Here is a 20,616-nt window from a genome sequence, read left to right on the forward strand (position 1 = left end):
GCACATGTAGCCTATGTGGTCTTCAAAGATTTAATTGACTATTACAAACCATAGAATATTTACCAAGATAGTTTTATCATGAGCCAATACACATGTGGGTTAGCTACAACCACTGAGGGATTCATGAATTTTTTAGGGAAGGGGTAATATTTAAAAAGTAAAATTTAGGTCTATAACTAATTGACTATGTCTACATATCAATTAATATATGAACAAAATTCATGCCAATTTATACAATAATTATCAAAATTCATATTAAATCATCAAATAATCTAATCAAAATCAAAATCAAAATCAAATTATCAATTAAACAAATAAATCATAATTGATCATACCTCGCAAGTTGTGCGCTGTGCAACCTCTTCCTTCTCGAGTTTATTACTGATCATACTAATACAGAGAAAGCCAAATAAAAAAAATTAATAAAAAAAGACATTATTAAAAAAAACATGCGAAGAAAAAATACATTCAAAGTTGAAGTCTGAAGCAGCAAGAGCCTCCTCCTTCAAGGCCACGCCCACGCCAAGCTTCTTCAATGCTTTTCTTTAATGGGAATTTAAATCAAATTATTAGTCTTCTTCAAGAGTTATAGTTTGAACGCATCACTTAATTTCAACTTTGGCATGGTATCTTTCATGACTCTTCTGCGTATAAGGTAAAGCTGCTTTAGTTGTTTTTAGACCTCGTCCAAAATGACGTTGTTTTGGCTAGGATCTAAAAACAAAAGGGGATGCACATGCACGCGCTGCGCGTAGCAACCCATCCAAGAAGAGAAAGAAAGGTCGCTTGCTCAGTCATTTGTTCAAACAAGATCTAAAATATCGATGGTATCGGAAATATCGGAAGTCCAAAAACACGGAAATGTCGATGGAAATATCGGGATATTATCGGTATCGGTAAAAATTGAATAAAAACCACGGAAATTGTAAGAAAAACTTGGAAATTTTTATTGAAACTTTGCAGGATATTTATTTAGTCAATTATCTATTAGTTTATCACAAAAAATTGGAAGGAAATGCATTGCATGATGGATTTAACTGATTTAAGTTGATTATATAGCGAGCTGGCAAACACTGTAAGTGTAGAAAATATGTAGTAATTAATGAAAGAAGATTAAACACACCATAATCATTTATATATAATGAATTACTACAATATTTTACACTTTATACATTGCATGGTAAGATACATGAGTGACTTAGTACCACATAGAGTTCATATGAGGTTCAAAATTTTCACTATCTTCATCATCTCTATGTGTAGAGTAAGTATATTGTAAAGAGTAGTCATCAAATGATATATCCCCAAAATAGTTTCGCATGTAATTGTTAATATGTCACCCATATGGATCTGAGATTGGTTGACGTTGTCCATAAGCAAAATCATTTGAAGGAGTAAAATGGTTTTCACAAAAACCATGTATATAAATATTTTTGGGTTTCGTATCGCGATATTATTGGGATATTATCGATAATATCGCGATATATTGCCCAAATCATTCATAAAAATGTTGATATTATCGTCCCCGATATAATCGGGATAATATCGATAAAAATATCGATATATTGACTATAACACTATGGTTTGTTGGGAAAATATCGGCCCCCCAAAAATATGATATTATCGGGATAATATCGTCGATAATATCGACATTTAATACCTTGGTTGGCACCTCCAAGCCAAAGCAAATGGGCAATATTCGGCAACTCTAAAGCGTTTTCCGGCTAGGGGAGGTGCAATTGCACCTCCTTGCGCCTCTTTGGGTCCAGCATTGACTACAACTAAATATCAAACTCATCACAAATATATATCGTCCTCTTATCCACAAGATTCAAATTTGAGACTTCCTTCAATCAAATAAAGAAAAATAGCTAGTTGCTATATAGTGATTGTTAATTGGTATAATGATCACACATACCCTACAGGGTTGAATTGACACATGAAAAGACAGGTTTGAATTGGAACATTTGAATTCACACAAATGTAAGCGAAAAGAAAATAACTAAACAAATATTTCCACCCACCTAAGGGATAGAGAAGTTAATTTACAAAGGGGTAAGTTTGTCTTTAAAGTTTTGAAGATAAGGTGAGTGGGAAAATAGAACATGAGGGTGGAAATAACAGCACTCTTATTTTATCATAATTTTTTTAAGTTAATTGGTTTCTTTGAAAACCATTTAGGGCTTAGATCATCGGAATTGTATTTTCTTTTCTTTTTCTTTGTCTGAAAAAGGTTAGTGCGCAGAGGAGAAAGCATGCATGCCTCCAAAATTATCGTATGTTCAGTTGCTTGTTTTAACACGAAATTTTGCAGTTAATTAATATCAAATGCACGTTTAAGTAGTCTCAAGAGGCAGCAGATAAGAAGACTTTGGTGGTCAACTAATTTCGGTTGGACTGGTCAACACTGAGGATCTTGATAACATTTGACTAGTTCTTTTGATCATGTGGTTTTAATAACATTTGTACCTTTCCTTATCAAGAATAATCTTCACCCAATTTTTTACATTATTGGAAATCAAAGTTGAGAGTAGGTATGGGCTTAATCAAGTTGGTTAGAGCGGATGTGTTCTCCACTTTGCACCCGATTTTAAATCTCCCTTTCCGTAGTTTAAATTAGTTTAAAGTAGATTAAACTCAGCTAACTAAGTTGTGTACAATAATTAATTAAGTTTAACTTAAACTTGTTAACCATGCATGCCATAAATCAGCATAGCTTACACGATGGGAAAGGAAAGAGTAGTTTAACTCGAAGCTTTCAAAACGTTTTCTTCAACCACTGAATTATATCGCGTATTGGCTGACATAATTCTTCTAACACGTAGATGAGGGAGAATAAAGAATTAAGTATCTGAAGAAGGAATAATAAAAATACACCATGTGTATCATATGCTATAAATATTAAACCCTAAAATAAATAAATAAAACATTATTGTTTCTTTTAACATTGCACATGCATTTTATAATATAATAACAATTATGAAACCCTAAAATGAATAAAACAAAAGTAAAAATGTCCCAGTTGTGGACTTTGAAAATGGAAAGTTGAAACAAGTGGGCATCTGGTTCTCTGTGCATTTGAAATGGCTTTAACGAGGAAACCACGTGTTTCATAGAGTAAACCTTGTTTTATTTAGAAATAGTAATGGCTATTTTGAATCCCTCTTGAGATCACAAATGACACAAAAAAACAATAAGGATGCAATCTGATAGTTTCGTAAATGTTAGGGATGTTTTGTGATATTAAGCATTCTACGTAAAGCAAACTTCTAAGATAACTATAAATGGCAAATCTTATTGGCATTCTTTGAATCCGTAATACAAACTCAAATAAAAAGTCTAAGTAATGCACGTCAGAACATGCAAGAATTCTCACCCATTTTTCAAAGGAAGGTTTTGTTGCAAAAATGTAAATCATGTTTTTAATCTCATTAACGAGCAAGTGGCCCAACTCCTATGTGTTATCGTTGGGTTTTACACATTTTCAAACTAATTTGCAATGGAAGGAATGACCCAACTCTTTATAAACCCTTACAAGATTTCTTAACTTTCAACGAGGGACATTTCTTCACATCCTCACATAATCGCCGCTCTACCCTATTTTTGCTTTTTAGTATACAACAAGAAAAAAGAAAAAAATATATATAAATCCACGATGATAAGAGTAAAAGAAAGAGAGTAAGAAAATCGATCACCCATCTTAATCTCAACTACAACAAGATTTTATATTTAAAAATAGGATTATTCGCAACAATGGTCCCTCAACTATATCCCAAGTTACAATTTGGTCACTCAACTCAAATATTAGTTGCAGAGGTCACTCAATTAGGTGTTTTGTTGCACCGTTAGTCCTACCGTCAAGTCTCTCTAACGGTAGGGACTAATTGTGCAACACAACACATACTTGAGTGACCAAAATGTAACTCCGAGTATAGTTGAGGGATCATTGCTACAAATAATCTTAACTGAAAAGTCACATTTGCCCATCAATAATCTGAGAGATACTTGCCACATCATCATTTTAAACAGAAAAAGTAACAAACTTGACGGTAGGACTAACGGTGCAACAAAACACTTAATTGAGTGACCTCTGCAACTAATATTTGAGTTGAGTGACCAAAGTGTAACTTAGGGTATAATTTAAGGACCATTGCTGCGAATAACCCTTAAAAATAAATACATGATAATTATTCTCCGACCAAATAAATACATATGATAATTGTGATCCATGCCCATGTGTGCAACACGAACCTATAATAAGACAAGCAATGAGCCGTTGCTGGTGACGTGGAGCCTTAACCCTATTAGGCTGCAACGTCACCTGGATTCCAACATGCCACGCTCTCAAACTCTAAATTGCTGATAATTCGATTAATTTAGTTAATTATAAACTAATATAGTGCTAATTAAATTAAGTATCTGATAATTTCTGCACGTGACTAAAAAGGCACAGGATTCCCTTAATTATTGCACGCACTGCCATGAAACTTGAAGCTGCATCCTATATCATATTAAGCTTATATAAACCAGATGCCCTCCGAGTAAACTCTCTCCATTTAAATCGTTCATAAGAAACTCAAAACTTCGACCCACTCAATTTAAAATTACGTGTGTACTAGTTTATAGTGCAGAAACATGTACGGAGAGACAACCCTAGAACTAGAATCTGACTTGGCTTTTCTTGAGTCCATTCGCCACCATCTTCTTGATGATTTGGAGCCTCAGGCAGTGAGTTTTACCGGAAATAATGTCCCGGTGATTTTCCCTCTTTTCGCGATGGAGAATTGGTGGGAGTCGTCTCTTAAAGCCGAACACGTGGACAACGACGTGCAGGGCTTGCTTGGAGCTTTGAATGACGTAAATTACGTCGGATGTGTTGTGTCCGATGACAAGATTGAATTGAAGGAACAAAAAGTGGCGGCGCGTGCTGTTCACCCGCCAAGGGAGGAGTGGCATTATAGAGGTGTGAGAAGGAGGCCGTGGGGGAAGTTCGCTGCGGAGATAAGGGATCCGGCAAAGAACGGCGCGAGAGTGTGGCTTGGGACTTATGAGAAGCCAGAGGACGCGGGGCTGGCTTATGATCGAGCCGCTTTTAAGATGCGCGGCTGTAAAGCCAAGCTGAATTTTCCTCACTTGATTGGCTCGAGTAACGTGGAGCCCGTCCGAGTGACCCCTAAGCGGCGCCGCTCGCTTGACCTCTCCTCTTCGTCGTCCTCATCGGATAATGGGTCTCCCAAGCCAAAGCTAAGCAAGGGTGGGGTTGATAATCACTTGGCAGCTTGAGATGGAGCAAAATGGGGTTAATTACTATAAATAACTTCAAATAAATTATCGCTAGAGTTGTATTTTCTTTTCCTTCTTTTTACAAGGAAGAAATTTAGGGCTCATCACTTGATCTTGTTCTTGAGCAGGAAGCAGCATAAGGGCAAAATGTTCATCCTCATTTCGACTAATTAACCTAAACGGGCCACTTCGGTTGTGTCTTCTCCATCTTTAAATTTTTCATTGAAGTTCTCTATGTTATCTTTCTGAGATGGCTAAAATATGAAAAATTAAAATTATTTTTTAGGCTCGTTTTTCAATCAATAAGTAATTAACTCGACTTTGAAGGCATATTAGTCAAAATAGGATTCCACAGGGTTGATTTGCAGGTTTTGATATGAAGGTAATTGAGATATATGTTTCAAATATTTAAACATGAGATACAAATTTGGAAGCTATGTAGCAAATTTGGAAGGATCGACTTAGTGAGAGATTGATTCTTAGGATTACAATATGAGAAAAGAGGGATGAGAGAAACTAAAAATAATGGATGGATTGAAGAGAGATTGTGAAAACAGAGAATAATATGGTTGTGGATTAAGTGCTCGGTGGATGCAATACATAGCATGTTCTTCCATGGAGAAACTAGGAATAGGCGTTGCTGTGTGGGAAAAAAGGAAGCGTGTTGGGGTTTCTAATAGGAAGAGGAATCGTGTTTCCTCATTTAATTTCATTGTGAGTTTTTTTTTTAAGTTCGACACCAGTAAATATATATAATATTTAAAAAAAATTTAGGGCCCTCCCATGACCATGGCCCTTCCCGCCCACCCTCAAGGCCGGCCCTAATTCTTCTACCAGAAAAAAGATGAATTATAAAAAAAAATAAAGAGAATAAAGAGACACGGATATATATATATATATATATATATGGGAAAGTAAGGAAAAAAAATTACAATTAAGATGATTGGGGAGGTAAATTTTAGGGGATGGGAAGGACATAACTTGCAATTTTTACTGCATCGTCAAGAACTCACTGTGGCATGTACCAAAAGTTCATGAACTTAAATCAAGGAGAAGAAAAACAAGTAATAATACATATGAATCAAAATAAAAGCAACATGAATTCTTCGTGCCAAAGCATTAACATGTTTCGTTTGTACTATATAGAAAAAGAAAACTATCAACCACGCGTGAACTCTTCATATTTTGGTATATATATATAATGCACAAATACTGCTAGTGGGAAAAAAAAGGAATATATATATATATCGCTATTTCACATGTACGCATAAAATTTTCTCTTTTTGTATTTTAATAAAATTTTCACTTTTTGTATTTTTAATAAAACATTTTTACATGTGTCAAACTGTGATTTGCAAGATGGAGACGATATTAATGTAAGTAAAAAAGGGTTGTCATGAAGAATGAATTATGAAACAACACATCATGGATATCATGGGACTTAAGCAGCATTGCAATATCTCCTTGTCCACAGTAAGATGCTCAGCCACAGAACGCCCATACTTGAGCCACAACAGCCTTTTAATTATACTTCACTCCTAATTCAGATGGAAATATCCAACCTAAAATAAAAGTTGCTTATATGGCCCAACTTATTTATGAGGAATTTTACCTTACATGATTTTAATTGTCTTTTAATTCTAGATTTTGGGTTCATTTGGATGGTTATTAAGGATCTTCTCATTATTTATTTTTTGATATAAGTGATATTTAGTGAGAGAGGTTTTCTCACACACATACTGCGAAAATGTTATGAAAGTTCAAACCTGAAACCACTATTTAACAAGTTAAGACCATTTTCCCCTCTATTAGAACCCGTTGACAAACATCCTCTTATAATAATTCTTCCTTATAGCCTCACTCGGTTTTTGCCGTATCAACACATGAGCTTTAAACTCGAAAGCTTTTTGGCTTTAAGCCCTTGAAGATTGTAATTCCTCAAACTTTTACGAAAATTCTAATAACAGTTTTACTTTCTTCACGTTAAAATTTTATATAAATCTATCCAATCAGCTATCTCATCAATTGAAGATCACAGAAATTTGGAAATTGCACAGATAAGTTTTACTCAAGTCATGGACACTTTTCCTCTTCACTTTCTGTATCCTCCTGTAAATTTATTTCGACGTCACTGTCACATCTCTCCCATTCTTGATCTACATCCATGGCAAGTCAAAAAGAAAAATAAAATAAGGAAATCAATAGCCATCGCTTAATATCAAGATTCGAAATATAAAAACAAATTGTTGTAAATGCATGAGACAAGAGTGATTCAGCGCTGCCTAGGATGTGGGACGTCAGCTCTAAACGTCACTTCGGAACAATGGACTTTATTTATTTATAGGCTTATTATCACAAAATATTTCTGACGTTTGTGAAATTATCACATTGCATCCCTAACGTTTTTTTTGTATCATTAATGGTCCCTAATGTTAATACAGGTACTCTTAAATAGTCATTCTGTCAAAAAAACCGTTAAATCTAGGGGTATAATCGTCAAATCAATCCAAAATTATTATTTTTTTTCTTCCCTTCTCTCTCTCTCTCTTTCTCTTTTTTTTTTCTTTTTTTTTCTCCTCTCTTTCCTCCTCTTTTCTTCTTCTTTTCCTTCGCTGTTTCTTCTTTCTCTCCCTTTTTTTTTTCTTCTTTCCTTCTTTGTTCCTCATTTTTCTTCTTTCCTTCTTTCTCTTTTTTTCTTTTTTCTTTTTTCTCTTTTTTCTTCCTCTTTCCTTCTCTCGGGGTGGTGATTTGGGTGGCTAGAGTGCTGGGTTGGTGGGCTGTGGAATGGGGTAGGGAGAGAGTTGCAGAGAAAGTACATAGAGGGGCAGGGGTATAAGATCCCACGGTGGTGGTTATGGAGGTCGAGGTGGTGGTTTGGGTGGCTAGAGTGGATGGGTTGGTGGGCTGTGGGAGGGGGCAGGGAGAGAGTTGCAGACAGAGTAGAGAGAGGGGCAGGGATATAAGATCCCACGGTGGTGGCTTTGGTGGTTTGGGTGGCTAGAGGAGACAAAGAGAGAGAGAGAGAGAGAGAGAGAGAGAGAAGGGAAGGAAAAAAGAAAGAAAGAAGAAGAGTGAGCGGGGCTAGGCGGAGAGAAAGAAGAAAGAAGAAAGAAAAAAAGAGAGAAGGGAAGGAAAAAAAATTTATAGTTTTGGATTGATTTGACGATTATACCCTTGGATTTAACGGTTTTTTTGACAGAGGGACTATTTAAGAGTACCTGTATTAACGTTAGGGACCATTAATGATACAAAAAAACATTAGGGATGCAATGTGATAATTTCGCAAACGTCAGGGATGTTTTGTGATAATAAGCCTTATTTATATCAATCGTCAATATAAACATCTTATGTTGCTAGATCTCTTGCAATACACTTTTGTATTATTTTGAAAATTTTGCATAGACTGTTGAAAGCTTAGTAGGTCAAAGCTGGAAGCTAATGGGTTGCTTTGAAATATTTCTATGAAAGCATAATTTATTTCGTCTCTTCGGACATAAAAACCCTTTAATTAATAGCATTTACAAAGTAAACAGCTTCTAGCTCAAGTGGTTAATAATGTTTTATCTTTATTTCCGAAGTCATGTGTTCAATCATCCATCCTCTAATATCGTTTGTCAACGGATTGTTTTTCGTTAATATTCCTGCGCTTGTTGAATTTAACATGGTCTCAGATTGGAGACACTGCCTTACACTTATTTGATGTATGATCATGTAGTCGTATTCATATAAAGCCGAAGAACATACTTATATTTTCAAACATATTTGGACCAAGTAAAAGAAAAAAGAACTAAAATTACAAGATTTTCCTTTGGGTGGTAAATTTTGGGGGCGGGGAGGAGACTTGAAATTTTCCCCCACATCAGCGTTCAAACATAGAGTGGCACCAAAAGTGAACTTAAAGCCTGGAGGAGAAGAAAAACTAGTACTATAATTTAATGTTGAAAAAAACAAAATAAAAGAGAGCATGAATTCCACAAGGTCTATTCCCAATATAGTAAACGATATATTCTGTTTGTTAATGTAGAAAACATTATCAATCAAACGTGACTCTGACTTCAACTTTTTTGGTATACAAAACACAACCAATCAATTCTTTAGTTTTTTTTTTTTTTTTAAAATTTTAAAAAGTTTAACGGGTTGTTGTGTTTGGTTATTAGAAACGATTTACCCATATCACAGCAGTTGATTTGTACTTTTGTTTGCTCATCAATAATTACTATCACTTATTCTAAATAATAAAAACAAAAAAAAAAAGGAAAAAAGAACACAAGTAATTACTTGGTCAAAAAAAGTCTTCATGAAGAATGAATTAGGAAACAGACATAATGGATATCATGATAAGCAACTTGCTTTTCATGGAAGGATTCTCTGACCACATGAAGCCCATAATCCTCTTCATGGCCGCCCATACTCTCAGACTCGACAGAGGAGGCTCACATGTCCACCTGCCCACAAATGCAATTCAATATGTAAAACGTGAGTATTTATATAAATTATTTCAATTCGAGTGATAAAGCACTAAGCTTTACACTTACCCCAAGAGTTAAACTGTTAGTGTGTGCGTAAAAAATTCCTCTTTCTGTATTAAAAAAAAAAAACTATTCCCCTTGTTAGTCACACAAATTTCCCTAACTACGATAAGATATGAAACTTTTATTTTTATTTTTCAAAAAAATAACGTTTCCTTGGGAATCACATCGCTGGTGATTTACGAGATTAGAAAAATACATTGCACAATTTAGTATGAAGATTAGTTTATATTTGAAAAAACGTCAAAGATTTGTCTAAAACTTATTTAAAAGACAAGTTGTATTTTTAGTTTATATGTGTACGCAAGGACGGATCTAGGCATGGGTTAGAGCCACTCTAGCCCAGTGCTAAATTTGGAGATAAAAAAAATTAATATTAATTTTATAAGTCAACCCAAGTGAATTAAAAATAGTCCCCCCCCCCTCTTTGTTGAAATTAGCCTATCACAATCGTAAGATTTTATCTCTAAAGGCACCCCCACACATCAAATATCATGTTCTTCTATTACCCATCCATGTAAGCTATAACTTTATATTTGAACTTGAGAGCTTAGAAGTAGTAGGTCTCCTCCTGTATCAATCTATATCCAATGGGTTCTTTAATATTAGTAAGTTTCTCTCTTACTTTTTGTTTAATTTCCAATTTCAATTGTTATTGTTAACTTTTTATGATTTAGAGTTTGGGTGTTAAATTTTGGGGTTTTTTTTTCTTATGCAATTTTCTAGGATTTTATTGATGACTCGTCATTTTTTTTAAATTTAATCTATTCATTACTTGATCTATGCTTTTATATAGTCTAGTTGTCCCTTGGTTTTGTTGAATGCTTGTAGCTTGTGATTGTGCAATTGTACATTTATATGACTGCACTCCCTATGTCTATGTGTGCTCCCATAAAATTTAAAAATTGTTAATTGAAGAATAATTGCTACCACTCATTTTCTTTCCATATAAAAAAAAAACCTATAGCCTATAGCCAATTAATCATGTAAACCCCTCACCGAAAAAACCATGCAAACTTGTTTTTAAAAAGAAAAAAAAAATATATAATGGATCTCCCATTAAAAAATATTAGTCCACCCCTATAAAATTTCCTGAGTTCGCCCTTTGTGTGTACAGCGATGAGAAAAGGAGCATATGTTTCAATCTGAATCAATTTAATTGGTTAGTACAATGAAAAAGCAACCAATGTAAATAATTTTCTTGTCAAAAAGTCAAAGTTTTAATTGTAAAAAAGCTAGTACATCTAACCACTCCCACTATGAAGGAACTTTTGATAAAGTATTATTAAAGTTTATAAAATAAAATAAAAACTACGAAGGACCAGGTAGTTTGTATTGTATGGAATTTTTCATGAAAGTATATATTAATCGAGTCTAATTAAGGTAACTGGAACATGATGTCATGTAACATGTCCTCAGGGGCCTTTTATAATTATATTTTTTTGGTTATTTTGGAAGAAAGAAATCCTATTGGGTTCGATCCGGGGTGCCAGGGGAAAGGGGGAATCCACCACCGGTGGGAACGCATTGGCTATAATTATGTTATTATATTTACATAACCTCGATTATTTACACCTTGAAAGGAACAAATATTTAGACGTACGCATGCATGCAAGTGGTTGCAAAAGAAATAAAGAAGAATAAAAAAGTCAAAGATCTTTTGGATGGAAGAAAAAAAAACGCAGCTGATGTTGAATAACTTGGAGTTCAACGAAAGAAGAAACAGTGTGTAATTTCAAAGTCCTTCTCCACGCTTATCTCCTTTGCTGGTAAAGAAAATTGTTTTAGTGTAGAACCTGGGATCAATGCAGCACCTTTTTCATGTTCGTGTGTGCGCGATACCTGTATTTCCCTGATATATAAATATATGGACATGTTTTACAGCAGTTTGATCTGAGATGATACCTACTACTAGAACTCTCGATTTGAGATATCCTTTAAAAAATTGTCCATAAAAATGACTTCACGTGAAATCATCTCGAGATTTGTTGATCATGTTTCATTTTAATCTAGCTAATGTGAAATCACGGAAAAATTATCCTTTAATATTTCTATTTATTTAGTGAAAACTAGTTTCACGACTAGCGCTAGCTCATGTGTGCGTGAACAGAGTTAAGCGAGCATTCAGGATTGTTTAAAAATATATTCATAAGTTTTGCTTTTACTTTAGATATACCAGTCCCTTGGCACACGCTTCTAATTGTTTTTTTTTTTGGTTGAGAAATTCTTGGATTGCATTCATAATTCAGCCAAAAAAGCCATCACAAATAGTCAATATGAACTAGCCACAAAGGGCCATTACAATAACATAGTGATCTAACATCAAAATTAAGATAATATAGGGCTCCTCCAACGATCACGCATGATCGAAGAAAATCTAGCCACTACTAAAAAAACTCACAGAAGATACTGAGTTTGATTTGTCTCTTAAATTGATTTTTGAGACAATTAATTGTCTATACTAAACAATAGAGACTATGCAGCCACCATTTTTACATCAGTATCCTAGTTTGGGGTTGCTATTGCTTATAGGATACCATTTTGGAATTCAGTCCTTCAATATTTTCAAATAAAGAAATACATTATCAGCCAAGCCACAGTTCAAGCCATGGTGTCTTTGGAGGGTCTGATATTTGAGATAGTATTTTTTAACATCAGTCCCCAATTGTTTAAAAAAGCTCATTTTTAAAATTCAAAATTTATGCACTATTATTTTAATATTGATTCCTATCCAATAATGCCGAATTTTGAAAATGTTTTTTTGGGGCTGGAATCACTACTAATAAAACTGTTCAAATATATTCAACAATTCCTCCTTTTGTTACCAAAATCCCTCCAATAACAATCAATATTTATGCAGATTAATTTCTGAGAGAATCTCCAAGAGAGAACCATATCACACAACATGCACTAAAAAACCTTAACTTTATTAGAAAATAAGAGGCAGAATACAAATTATGTCCAACAAAAAATGAGCCTAAAATGTAAAATAACAAAACAGCTTTACATATTTCCCATGGATTCTTAGGTGGTCTGGTTTGGCGTTTTCTTCTGCTGGATTGGATCTAGGGTTGCTCCAACTGACTCTGTGAAGGGGCTGGAAAAAAAAAAAACACAACACGTTAAAGAAACAACACTTTAAAACCAAATTTTATACAAACATAGCGAATTTTATAATCCTAGTTAGAAAAATAAAAATCCATCCAAAATTGAATTTTCAAATTCCAACCACCCCCACTTATTTTTAAGCAAACTGATAACTCAACAGTCCTTGTTAGTGAAATAAAAAAAACAAAGTGAAAAGATTTATCTACAAACAGAGTAAATCCAAATCTAATTCCAGATCCTACCATGTGGATGCTGTAGGCGTCCGTTTTGGGGTTTTCGAGGTGTGGTCGTGCTCCACAGTGATATCAAGGAAGCACCATTGTTAACTTGTGCCTCTCTCTCTCTCTCTCTCTCTCTCTCTCTCTCTCTCTCAGTTTTTAGTTGCAGAGAAGAAGAGATAGAGAAGAAGAAGAAGATGAATACTAAAGATGAGAAGAAGATGGATGACACTTCGGGAATAGATAAAGAAAAGAGAAAGTGGCCTAGGAGACTGCATCCATCTCATTTCAAATTCATAGTTTTTTTTAAATTAATTTTTTTGATGTTCTCCACAGTGGAGGAGCAAACTTATGGCATTTTAGCGGGAAATGTCAAATTCCAGCATTTTAAAATATTTTAAAAAAGCAAATATCTGTAATGTATATATATCTTCCTATATTTGTAAAAAGCATTTAAAAATATCTTCTTTTCTTTTAGATTCAATTTAAAATTATCAGTTTCTATTAGTTGGAAAAGTAAGAAGCAAAAAGGATAAAAAGTAGCCAACTAATCCGACTTGAGCTGCAAAAAGCAGCTTTCTAAATGGAGCCTCACTGGTGGTAGTCGGCTTTCTCCAATTGGGACTGATAAGAGACTCAATTGAAGCAAAACCATATTAAGCAAAAGTGTGAATTCATTTTAATTGTATTGGATACTGATGTCTATCCCACTTATTTTTAACAAGGACTGTTGAGTTATCAGTTTGCTTAAAACTTTCAAAAGCCACCCTTATGCATTTGTATCTATCTATCAGTATGTAGTGAATGATATTCTAGTAGTGAGCATAGGCATCCCAACTAAGAGTGTAAACTCAGAACAACCAAGAATAGATAAAGCTTGAAAAACCAAGTCATAATAATAAAAATAAAAACTCTCACAAAGAAGAGGTCGAAAGCTCTCACAAAGGAGATGTGAAAAACTGTCACAAAAGAAGATGTGAAAACTACACATAAAACCGAAAGAGTCTCTGCGATTTATTCTAAACATGGAGAAACCGCAAAAAAGATAGTGGTAGAGATCCAACACTGAAACGTGGGTGGAGATCCGATGCCTAGACGTATTCGCCTATGATAAGTGGAGGAAATTCATTACAAAATGAAGACAAGTAGGGGAAACCTAATGTCTCTGAAAATTGGGGAAAAGAGGAGAAGGGGAGAGGGGAGGAAGAACAACAGCTTCCAACCCCACCCCACCACACCCCACAATCCCCTCCCCCAACACCCCCCCGCGCGCGCGGCCTGTGCCGCCCCCTCCCACTTCTTCAAAGTCAAAACGGATGTAGAGTGTTTTTTTTTGGGAGAGAGGGAGCTAGGGATTTCGTCTAAACATGCTTCTCTCAGTTTATTTATTTATTTATTATTAAAAATTATCTTTTTGTATTTTAGAATTAAAAAGAGTAGCCCTTGGCACATGCTCACACATGTAACAATCTAATTTTTGTTGTTGCTTTCCATTTTACTTATCATTTTAGAATTAAAAAAGAGAAAATGAGTCTAATTCTGTCCCATGAAAATACTACGACTTATGTTCTCATTTAAAAAAAATATATAAAAATGGGTTAATTTACCATATTATTTTTATTTAATGAATGTTTTATTGTTATTAGCCTCCTTTATATATATATAATGATTGCTATAGTTAAAGGTTTCAGATGTTACTATGTGAGTGTTCATACGAAATTTGCTAAGTCTTACACTCATGACCTCATCCATTTCGAGCACAAAACTGCAAGTACATAAATTATAATCACCAATAATGTGTTTTACTATGCCAATTCATGAACTTAATTCGTTTTATTATATTTTATTTTATTTTGTCGTATGCAGCACCATAATTTATTTTTGTACATGCGCACATAAAAAGATTACGAACGGGCTCAAATTTTATTATTAAACAATGCTTTGGACTCTCGAATATTTTTATATTTATTCCTCAATCAACCAGTTAACAAAAGCAATATCAAGCCAACACAAACGTGTTAAAAAATACCTTCTTTGAACTTCTTTGAAGCATTCAAAACATGTGATCGAAAATAAACCAGTGAGGTTTCATAGCAACAACCACATCAATATAATAACATAATGCTGACATGTCCCACAAGCAAGACGTCTCTCTCCCCACATCTCCATGTATATATGGAAATCCTGATAAGGCTGATATGTCCCAACTTCAAAAACAATCCAGATTTAGAAATCAAACTCATCTCACCATCATCAAACTCTTGAGGAAAAAAAAGAAGCAGATCTACAACTCGGAAAATGTCAACGGAAAGCATTACAAGTTCCAACTGGGCTCTCTTGGAGTCAATCCGACAGCATCTACTAGATGACGATTTCGAAACCCAGGCAACGTTTTTGGCCAGTGTCGCTGAAGATGATGCACCGTTGTATGATTGTGCTCCAAGTACTTCAAGCTCTAGCCATGCTCACTTTGGTTTAGAGGGCTGGGGTGACACAATTGCAATCTTGGACCATGATTTGGATAGGCCAAATGATGTCAAGGTGGAGGCGCGTGTAAACCACGCCCCGCCAAGTGCCCGGAATTTTCGGGGCGTGAGGAGGCGGCCGTGGGGGAAGTTCGCGGCGGAGATTAGGGACCCAAAGAAGAACGGGGCGAGAGTGTGGCTGGGGACCTATGAGACTGCTGAGGATGCTGGCTTGGCTTATGACCGAGCCGCTTTTAAAATGCGTGGCTCCAAGGCTAAGCTTAATTTTCCTCACCTCATTGGTTCACATGATTCAGAGCCCGGTCGTGTGGCTCCCAAGCGTGGCTCGCCGGAGCCATCGTTTTCGTCAGCCACGTCGTCGGATGATGGTGGATCCCCGACGCTTAAGAGGAGAAAGAGTGGAGTTGACTCGGCAACTAAAGCCAAGTCGGAAGAAGCAGCTGAACAGTTTCATGTGTTTCAAGTGGACTCATTAACACTTGACGGCCAGCTGTTGGTGGACGAGTTGTACACATATGACGGACTTTTGGCCATCTGAGTACTTGGATTATTCATTTTGGTTTTTTTGTAGTTTATTTTTGGATCGGATTTTTTTATTTTTTTATTTTTTGTAGTTGGACATAATAAAAGTAATTTTCCCAAACAAAATTGACAATCTTGCACTTCAACTTTGTCTTTTCATCTTTCGTAGCGTTGTTGATCTCTACAGAATTCGAGAACTTGGCTCTTTGTCTTCCTAAAGGATCATAGTAGACCTGCACGTGTAACATAGAAGATATGAACACATGTTTCAATATTTGACATAAAAACCTGCAAATCAACATGTGGAATCATATTTTGACTATAATATGCCTTCGAGAAGTATGGAAAAGTTCTAAAAGACATTCACACTAGGAAAAAAAAAACAAGACTAGGTATTTAACCAAATAAGCCACTGAGTGAAGAAATGGGAAAACAGATATGATGCTCAATGCTTTACTAGATTGTATATGTAAACACATTCACCTTAGGCTTAGGGTGCATCACGTTCATGGAAAACATGACTTGGGTTGGGAAATCTTCCATTTTTCATTCTTCGGAAAAAGACATGGGAAATAATTTTTCATCAAATTCTTTCCGTGAACCAAACGGACCTATAGTAGAGGAAAGTTCTTCATATACTGAGAGTCACTTGCCATTATTTTTGGAGCTTAATGAATTGAATTAAACTCAATTGCAATTGTAGTTTGTTTCGTTCAAAATTATAACTCTAATTTCTTTTTTTTCTTTTCTTTTTTTATGAGAGTGGTTTAATTACTTGGGTTTATGAACTCAAGTAAAATACTTTCTGAATGAAACCCAAAGGAATTGAAAAATTAGCCCAATAGCAACCAAAGTGGGCCATTTAGGTTAACTAGTCGAACTTTGTTTTCATGACTTCTTAAATATTAAGGGGACGTTCGGTAATGTTTTAAGGGGTTATTTTCATTTTCAGAGAACAAAAATGAGGTAAAAATACGTTTGGTGGCCCAAAAACAGAAAACACTGAGAATGAAAACTGAGAATGTTTTCATAAAATGAAAACAAGTTCATGTGTACTTGTAGAAAACAGAAAAAAGTTGTTTTCATTCTCATGGGAAACGTTTTCATAAAAATAACTCACATATTATTATTTCAAATTGTACTACCAGACACGTTTTCATTATTTTTGTTTTCTGAAGATGTTTTCTAATTAATCTACCAGACGCCTATGTTGCACGGACACGGATACGGGGACACGGGAACGCGACACGGCGACACGAAAAATCTCAAAAAAGTAGGACACGGACACGGCTAGGACACGGCAATTAAAATAATAATTAATTCTCAATATTTCAAGACAGAGAAACAAGACTTTTATTAAAAATAAAAAACCAAATACAGATAAAATCATACAAAGATACAAAACACATCAAAACAGAGAAACAAAATAAAACATGGTTCACATTCATTATGTCTAATAGTCTAATACCCAATTAATAAAACAAATTCAAATATACTCAACAACTAATAACAAGACTTTTATTAAAAATAAAAAAAGCTCCAAACAGATACAATCATACAAAATACCCACACACAAAAAATACAACAGAGAAACAAAATTAAAAATCTGTGAAGCCTAACTTGAGTTTGCAAGAAGGAATCGTCCTTCTTGGTCACGATTTGCAAGAAAGAATCGTCATTCTTGTTGTGTTTCTCTTCAAAAAAAAAGAAGATGAAATAATCTTCACCTCACCACCAAATTCAACTCTTCTACTGCTATGAAAAGGGAGATAAGAAAAGAAAATAGAGATAGAGAATATGAAAAAAGAATTTGAAAACAAAGGGAAAAATGTGGGATTCATTTAGGTTTAAAAAAGTCTTTTTCCACTTTTAACTCATCTTTTTAAAAAATATTTCAAATCAGTCCACTAAAGTTTCAAAAATCACGTTTAGACCCCAATTTTTATTTTCAAAATTTCAATCTGGTCCCTGCCGTGTCTTGACCGTGTCGGAGCCGTGTCTTGACCGTGTCAGCGGCGTGTCTTGACCGTGTCCCAGCCGTTGACCGTGTCCAACGCGTGTCGGAGGCGTGTCGGTGTGTCGGCGTGTCCGACACTTCGACACTCCAGCAGTTTGGAGTGTCGGTGCAACAGACGCATTTTCATTTCCTGAAAATGCAAATTTGTTTTCTTGTTTTCATTCTCTGAAAATATTATAAGAAAACATTCTCCGAAACGTTATCGAACGGGCCCTAATTTATCAACAAGAAACGAGGATGAACATTTTGCCCTTATATGCTCCCCCACTCAAGATTAGAGTGAGGCCTAAATTTCTTCCTTGTGAAAATAAGGAAAAGAGAAATGCAACTCTAGCAGTAAGAACCATTTCTCAGCTAATTAATTATACAAGTATTTTCATAACTCATATTAATTTATATCTCAAGCTGCCAAGTGATTATCAACCCCGGCCTCTCTTCGCTTTGGCTTGGAAGACCCATTATCCGATGTGTAAGCAGACGAGGATGACGAAGAGCATTGGTCAGGCGAGCGGCGCCGCTTAGGGGTCACCCGAACGGGCTCCACGTTACTCGAGCCAATCAAGTGAGGAAAATTCAGCTTGGCTTTACAGCCGCGAATCTTAAATGCGGCTCGATCATAAGCCAGCCCCGCGTCCTCCGGGGTCTCATAAGTTCCAAGCCACACTCTCGCGCCGTTCTTTGCCGGATCCCTTATCTCCGCCGCGAACTTCCCCCACGGCCTCCTTCTCACGCCTCTATAATGCCTCTCCCCCCTTGGCGCGTGAACAGCACTCTCCGCCACTTGTTCCTTCAATTGAACCTCGTCGTCGGACACAACACATCCAACGTAATTTACGTCATGCAAAGCTTCAAGCATGTCCTGTATGGTGTTGTCCACGCCTTCGGCTTCAAGAGATGATTCCCACCAATACTCGGTCACGAAAAACGGGAAAGTCACCGAGACATTATTGCCACTAAAACTCGTTGCCTGAGGCTCCAAATCATCGAGAAGATGGTGGCGAATGGACTCAAGAAGAGCCAAGTTAGATTCTAGTTCTAAGGTTGTCTCTCCGTACATGTTCCTGAACTATACACGCACTTATGATCGATTGAGTGGGTCGAAGCTCTGAGTTTCCTATGATCGATCGAACGTTGGCACCTGTTCAATGAAGCTTTATATGAGCTCATATGGTATCGGAGGCAGCTTCAATGAAGCTTCAAGTTTCATGGCAGTGCGTGAAATAATTAATGGAATCCATGTGTCTCTTTAGTCACGTACAGAAATTATCTGATACTTAATTAGCACTATGCACTAAATTAATCGAATCTATATGCAGTTTTGTTAGATTTTGAGAGCATGGTATGTTGGATTCCAGGTACGCGTGTTACACACATGGGCATGAATTATTATCATGTATTTAATTCTAAACCCTAGAATATTGTTGTAGTTGAGATGGGTGATCGATTTTCTTATTTCTCTCTTTGTTGGCTTATATCGTGGATCTAGATTCTTTTTTCTTTGTCTTTTTCTTTGTTCTTGTATACTTAAAAGCAAAATAATAATAATAATAATTTGTAGGGTTACGATTGTGAGGATGTGAATCCATGTTGGAAAGTTTAAACCCAATGGTTGTATTAAGAGCTTATAAAGAGTTAGATCTCCCCTTCAATTATCAATTAATTTACCTATGCGTGAAACCCAATGACAACACATACGCGACGCGTCATCTGAATTTATAAGGAGTTGACCCATTTGCTCGTCAATGAAATTAAAAACATGATTTACAATTCTACTTATCCAAATACTATCTTATATTTTATAAAGTTTTATTGTTAAATCTTAAGACATACAAGGGAACCTTCAGATTTATTAAATTACGGATCGGATTTATTACATTACGGATTAGATTACAAGTCACAGATTTTCTCTAAGGAATAGTACTTTTGTTGTTGTTGTTGTTGTTGTTGTTGCCATTTATAGTTATCTTAGGTTTTTGCTTTAATGAGAAAGAGGGATTCGATAGCTCGCAGTAGATTTTTACTTTCCATAAATATTACTATTTCTAAAATTAAATACGGTTTTGCTTACGTGGCCTCTGGTCAAAGCCATTTCAAATGTACACTGAGCCAGATGCCACCTTGTTTCAACTTTCCATTTTCAAAGTCCAGAACTGGGCATTTTCACTTTTGTTTATTCATTTTTATTTCATAATTGTTATTATATTATAAAATGCATGTGCAATGTTTAAACAAAGTTATTTTTTTTTTCCTTCTTATACGTACGATAGTATATATTTTTTTTTTGGGTCAACGTATGATAGTATGTTAATAATACATATACGTACAATGACCAACTTCTATTATCTGTCTTTTAATATTTAAAATATATGGTGTACACATGGTGTATTTCCTTCTTCAAATTTTACTCAATTCTTTATTTCCAACGATCTAGGTGTTAGATTATGTCGGCCAAA

The 20,616-nt window shown here is 35.3% G+C and overlaps 1 protein-coding gene and 2 pseudogenes across 1 annotated transcript; 2 read left to right on the plus strand and 1 right to left on the minus strand.

The window, feature by feature from the left end:
• Positions 1 to 4,581: 4,581 nt before the first annotated feature.
• Positions 4,582 to 5,470, plus strand: LOC110768817 (ethylene-responsive transcription factor 1A pseudogene; annotated as a pseudogene).
• A 9,896-nt stretch (positions 5,471 to 15,366) lies between these two features.
• Positions 15,367 to 16,253, plus strand: LOC110747138 (ethylene-responsive transcription factor 13 pseudogene; annotated as a pseudogene).
• A 2,310-nt stretch (positions 16,254 to 18,563) lies between these two features.
• LOC110747137 (ethylene-responsive transcription factor 1-like) lies at positions 18,564 to 19,220 on the minus strand. Its single transcript, XM_021947337.2, has one exon. It carries the CDS (start codon positions 19,218 to 19,220, stop codon positions 18,564 to 18,566), a length of 657 nt encoding a protein of 218 aa, XP_021803029.2.
• Between the last annotated feature and the right edge of the window lie 1,396 nt (positions 19,221 to 20,616).

Source organism: Prunus avium, chromosome 2 (assembly GCF_965620075.1).
Source record: "Prunus avium chromosome 2, drPruAviu1.hap1.1, whole genome shotgun sequence".
Taxonomy (NCBI): domain Eukaryota; kingdom Viridiplantae; phylum Streptophyta; class Magnoliopsida; order Rosales; family Rosaceae; genus Prunus; species Prunus avium.